We start from the raw sequence: 6,195 nt of genomic DNA, 5'->3' as shown, positions 1-6,195 counted from the left end.
AGAGGAGAGGAAGGAGAGAGAAAGAGGGAGAGAAAGAGAAAAGAGGAGAGGAAGGAGAGAGAAAGAGGGAGAGAAAGAGAAAGGAGGAGAGAAAGAGATGAGAGAAAGGAGGAGATGAAGAGAATGGAGAGAGAGAGAAAGAGAAAGAGAGGAGAGGAAGAGGAAGAGAAAGATAAAGGAGGGTTGAAAGGAAGAGAGAAAGGGGGAGGAAGAGAGAAAGAGGGAGGAAGAGAGAAAGAGGGAGAAAAAGAGAAAGAGAAAGGAGAGAGAGAGAGATGCCGTTAGCGGCCATGTACACATACATAACATTCCGAGGTGCGTCGGTATTCCTGAAAATCTCGGCTGTAGTAATAAATTTAGTAGTAAATTTATTAGATTTATTGGGGGGGATGCAAAATGTATTCAGTTTATTCATTTCATTCATAATTGAAAGATAGAAAGTTTTAGATTTTTTATTGTATATATTTTTATTTTTTTTTATATCTTTGATCGAATTGGCGATTTAGTAAAGGATACAAAAAGGAGTTTTTTTTTATTTACAGATGATCGTGATGTCTGTGCCTTTAGTCTCTCTCTCTCTCTCTCTCTCTCTCTCTCTCTCTCCGTGTCTCTCATACCCTCTCTCTCTCTCTGTCACCCTCTCTCTCTCTTTCTCTCTCTCCGTTGTTGCTTCATACCTCTTTCTCTCTCTTCTCTCTCTCTCTCTCTCTCTCTCTCTCTCTCTCTCTCTCTCTCTCTCTCTCTCTCTCTCCATCAAACCCCTAAGTTGCCCTAAGCATCAATAGTCAGAGAGGCTGAACAGCAAGACTGAAGAAAAGAAGCGGGGATGAAGGTCAAGTAAAAGTAAAAAAAACAAAGGGGGTGCAGCTACGGGCCCAAGGGACGCCGCAAGCACCCTTTTAAGTAATGCCTACAGTGCGCCGCGTGAGGTGCACTGGAGGCACTACCTCCTTACGGTGGCCTTGCTAAACATTAAAACAACACTTTTTAATATTCCTTTATTACTTTCTGAAAGAACTATGGCCTTCAGACGATTGTGAGTTGCCTTATTGTGATGTTATTGTTAACCTCATATTGTTTAATATTTGAATATATTACTACTGACCTCATAACGTCAGGATGCACATACCTTTCCATGTAGAAAGACGCCGAGAGAGCTTCTTTTCATATATATTAAATTCCATTTAAATCTAATAACTTCTTTGTTCCATTTAATAGAGAAATGTTCCTGGCTGTTCAAGGTCATCTACCTGGCGTTGTTGATGATGCAAGAGTGTGTCAGTAAATGAATATTTACAAAAGAAATTGATTTAAAATTGTTTTCTGAAATTTTATGTGCTAATTGCGTCGTCATAATTTATTTATTCAGTCATTCATTTGTTATTCAATTTGTTCATTTGGTTTATTGGCTTGAGCAGGTTAGGTTTCGTGTATTTGCCAGTACTTGAGAGTCTCGGCGGTGAAGATATCGCTTCGTTATTCATCTTGCAGTTGTCATGGAAAGTATCAAATCTCTCTCTCTCTCTCTCTCTCTCTCTCTCTCTCTCTCTCTCTCATTCCATCAAGCCAAGTCTCTCTCTGTGTCTGTCTCTCTCTGTCTCATTCTGACTCCCGTTCCATCAAGCCAAAAGTCTCTCTCTCTCTCTCTCTCTCTCTCTCTCTCTCTCTCTCTCTTGACTCTCTCTCTCCTCACTCAAACGATTTTCTCTCTCTCCCCATTCCATCAAAAACCAAATCTCTCTCTCTCTCTCTCTCTCTCTCTCTCTCTCTCTCTCTCTCTCTCTCTCTCTCTCTCTCTCTCTCATTCCATCTCGAATTTTCTCTCTCTCTCTCATTCCATCAAGCGAGATCTCTCTCTCTCTCTCATTCCATACCAAGCCAAATCTCTCTCTCTCTCTTCTCTACCATTTCTCTCTCTCTCTCTCTCTCTCTCTCTCTCTCCCGCTGGGCTGCAGTTGCAACTTTTCAATTCCCAGAAACGTGAATATTTATGCAAGGCTTCTACAACTGCGTACTGTCCGCCATAATTTCATTAGATTCCATTTCTGTCCAAAAATGGCATCATGACCCCTCTCAGGTCAAGGCGGGTCAGCAGACAAAAGGTCAGTAAACAAGGGGAGGGATAGTATTGTATTCATCACGGTCTGGATGGCAATGTGAAAGTCAAAACGAAAATTTTTTAACTTTTGAGACGATGAAATTGGGGTATTTTTCAATGGAGGGTAATGAGTTGCTTTCCTTGCTAAGAAGGAGGATTATATACTCGAAATACATTTTATAATACTGGAGAGAATTGAAGAAGTTGAAGATGATGAATTCAAATGCACCAGAGAATTGAAAAAGTTAAAGATAATACATAATACAGTAGAGAATTGAAAAAGTTAAAGATGATGAATTCAAATATACTAGAGAACTGAAAAAGTTTCAGATGATAAATTTAAATAAATTAGAATTAAAAAAGTTAAAAAAATACATAATACAGTAGAGAATTGAAAAATTTAAAGATAATGAATTTAAAACCTACTAGATGATTAAAAAAAGTTAAAGATGATGAATTTAAATGCACTAGATAACTCAAAAAGTTAAAGGTGATGAATTTAAATACACTAGGGAACTGAAAAAGTTAAAGATGATGAATTTAAATACACTAGAGAATTGAAAAGTTAAAGATAATGAATTTAAATACACTAGAGAATTCAAAAAGTTAAAATAATGAATTCAGATACACTAGATAATTAAAAAAGTTAAAGATAATGAATTCAAATACGCTAGAGAATTGATGAAAAAGTTAAATGAATTCAGATACACTACAGAATTCAAAAAGTTAAAGATAATTGAATTGAAATAAACTAGAGAATTCAAAAAGATAAAGATATTGAATCCAAATACACTAGATAATTCAAAAAGTTAAGGATAATGAATTTAAATAAACTAGAGAATTCAAAAAGTTAAAGACAAAAAGATAAAGAATTCAAATGCACTAGAGAATTGAAAAGGTTAAAGATGGTGAATTCAAATACATTAGAGAATCCAAAAAGTTAAAGATGATGAATTCAGGTACACTAGGGAATCCAAAAAGTTACAGATAATGAATTTACAGCCACTGATTTCACTGTCTAATGTCAGTGACTGTAAAGACACTGAATTTACAGTCACTGGCTTCCGTGTCTGATGTCAGTGACACTTTGTGGTGTAAGTAGCTTCGTTCTTTCCAAGGGTTCCTGAAGCGAGGTTTGATTTTAAGTTTCATTAATTCCTCATTATGCAAAGCCTCTTGTGTGTAACGTCAAAGGCGGCAGTTGGTCATTTCTCATCTATTTTAAACCTGCTCGAGTCAGAGAGTGATCCTTCAGCTGAATATAATACAGCGAAGATTGGTTCCCCCTTTCTCGACGCAGTTGAAGGTTTAATTATTATTATTATTATTATTATTATTATTATTATTATTATTATTATTATTATTATTATTATTATTCAAGAGATAAAGTCTGATTCATATGAAACAAGACTCCAGGGGCCACTGACTTGAAATTCAAGCTTCCAAAGAATATTATGGTGTTCATCTGAACTCACAAAATTATTATTATTATTATTATTATTATTATTATTATTATTATTATTATTATTATTATTATTATTATTATTATTATTATTATTATTATTCAAGAGACAAACTCTTGATTCATCTGAAGCAAGACTACAGTGGCCACTGACTTGAAATTCAAGCCTCCAAAGAATATAATGGTGTTCATTTGAAAGAAGTTACAGAAAATAACAGGACTTATTATTATTATAATTATTATTAATATTATTATCATTATTCAGAAAATAAACCCTAGTCATGTGGAACAAGACTACGGGGGCCACTCGCTAGAAATTCAAGCTTCCAAAGAATATTATGGTGTTCATTGGAAAGAGCTTACAGAAGATAATAGGGAGACATAGAAATGAGAGATGAAGATGATAGGAAGTGTAGAAAGCGGAGGTTCGCTATTTAGCTGGACAGAATCAGAGGATACTCAACTATCTTGGAATAAACGGTCTTGTTGGTATTCTGAACCATATATACCAAAGGATTCTTAAATCCCTCCGCCCCCACCCCACACCCCAGTGAATTAGGGCGATCCCATCAGCTTCCGTTGTCATATTAGCGCAAACAAGGACACTGGAGTCTTTGACAACGGAAGGACTTTTTTTGCACCTTCCCGCCTCTTCCGGTGTTGACACAGCTTCCGGCAAGGCCATCAGGATATTGGTCCGCATTTGCAGAATTGAAGATCTAAACACTCCCAGGCGCCCACCGCCCCCGCCCCGGCCCACCGCCCCCGCCCCCGCCCCCAAGTTCTGGCAACAGTTGCGACTTTCCTTCGTTAGTGTTTCTTTGTTTAGCCATTTCTGTACGCGGGTGGGGATGTTCCTTTAGCTCTTTTTCAAGCAGATTTATGGGCGCGTCTGAGCAATCGTCGAGAATCGACTGGTGGTGGGTTTATTATGCGGCGATTGCTTGAGAAGAATGGGAGTCGGTATTGGATGGTCTTAAAGAGGTGGCAGGGAGTTTATCTTGTTTTTAGAGGTCTTGTCGACGCTCCTTAACATAATGAAATGCTTCGTAGAGGAGGGGGGGATAAGTGTCGTCAGCGTACCTCGCGCGGTGCACTGTAGGCGTGACCTAAATATGATTTGAAAAAATTGTAAACTTATAATTTTGATTACAAAAAATTTTAAACTTATAATTTTGATTAAAAAAATTATAAACTTATAATTTTGATTAAAAAAATTATAAACTTATGATTTTGTTCTCAGTCAAAATTCTCAAGCTGTAAACTTCTTAATCTCTATCTCAATCACAAAGTCTCAAGCTACAAACTTCTTAATCTCTATCTCAGTCACAAAGTCTCAAGCTGCAAACTTCTTAATCTCTATCTCAATCACAAAGTCTCAAGCTACAAACTTCTTAATCTCTATCTCAATCACAAAGTCTCAAGCTACAAACTTCTTAATCTCTATCTCAATCACAAAATCTCAGGCACTAAACCTGGACCTATCATCTCAACCAGAACAATTTTCGGACACCCCCCCCACCACCAAACATAAGAGGTGGGGGGGGAAAAGGGAAGGGGAATCTTGGAGTACATTGCGGAAGATGCAAAGGTAGAAAAAAAGAAGAAGAAGGAGAGGGGAGGGGAGGGGAAGAAAAAATCGTGAAGAGGGAAAAGATGAAGAAAAATGGCGCGCGAATGGGAAGGGGCGAATGAGTGAGAACCTTTGTACAAAAAAAAAGGTTTGAAGGACTATATAGGAGTAATAGCAACAGAAGGAGAGGTTAGGGAGGAGGAGGGGGAGGGGGAGGAATAGGTGGAGGAGGAGTAGGACTCCCCCTTCTCCTGGTTATGGAGGAGAAGGGAAGGAGGGAAGGAAGATGGGGGGGGGGAGGAAGGGGGTGGGGAGGAGATGGAAAGATAGGTGGAGGATTTCCCCTTCTCCTGGTAAGGGAGAGGAGGGGAAGGGGAAGAAGGGAAGGAATAATCAAGGGGGGAGATTCCAAGTGGGAGGTGGAGGAGGAGGAGGAGGAGGAAGAGGAGGAGGAGGACTCCCCCTTACCCTCCTGGCATAGAAAGAGAGGCAGACTCCCCCATACCCTCCTAGTATGGGAGGGGAAGGGGGAAAGGTGAAGAAGGTAAGCAGTAAAAGGGAAGGGGTTGAGGAAAGGATCCCAAGAGGTAGGAGGAGGAGGAGGAGGAGGAGGAGGAGGAGGAGGAGGAGGAGAGGAGGAGGAGGAGGAGGAGGAGGAGGAAGATGGACTCCCATACCTTCTTAGTATGGGACAGGAAGGGAAGCAGGAAAAGTTAAGCAGTAAAAGGGAAGGGGGTTGAGGAAAGATCCCAAATAGGAGGAGGAGGAGGAGGAGGAGGAGGAGGAGGAGGAGGAGGAGGAGGAGGAGGAGGAGGAGGAGGAGGAGGTTTCATGTCAACATGGGATCCTGAGAGCCACTGAGGAGTCCCGTGGAGTCCATTCACGCATCAGATAAGAGAAGCGAGTTGTGAGTATACAAGTTGGAGTGAGGTGAAGGACCATCATCGTCGTGGAGGCCCCGGAATCTCTCTCTCTCTCTCTCTCTCTCTCTCTCTTACGCGAACCAAAGGAGCAACTGTATAGTAGTAGATCCTTAACCTCCTCCTGGGGGAGAGAGAGAGA

At 39.9% G+C, this 6,195-nt stretch overlaps 1 protein-coding gene across 1 annotated transcript in view; it reads left to right on the top strand.

Annotated features, from left to right (window-relative positions):
* Positions 1–5,873, top strand: part of LOC136842150 (cyclin-dependent kinase 11A-like) — a 40,855-nt gene extending 34,982 nt beyond the window's left edge. The window contains exon 4 of the mRNA XM_067109510.1: positions 5,710–5,873. Within this exon, the coding sequence (XP_066965611.1) occupies positions 5,710–5,873 (164 nt within the window). The remainder of the gene's footprint in view (positions 1–5,709) is intronic.
* The last annotated feature ends 322 nt before the right edge of the window (positions 5,874–6,195 follow it).

The sequence above is a fragment of the Macrobrachium rosenbergii genome, chromosome 9 (assembly GCF_040412425.1).
Source record: "Macrobrachium rosenbergii isolate ZJJX-2024 chromosome 9, ASM4041242v1, whole genome shotgun sequence".
NCBI lineage: Eukaryota > Metazoa > Arthropoda > Malacostraca > Decapoda > Palaemonidae > Macrobrachium > Macrobrachium rosenbergii.
Note: the sequence above shows the minus strand (reverse complement) of the source record. Positions and strands in the feature narration are given on the sequence as shown.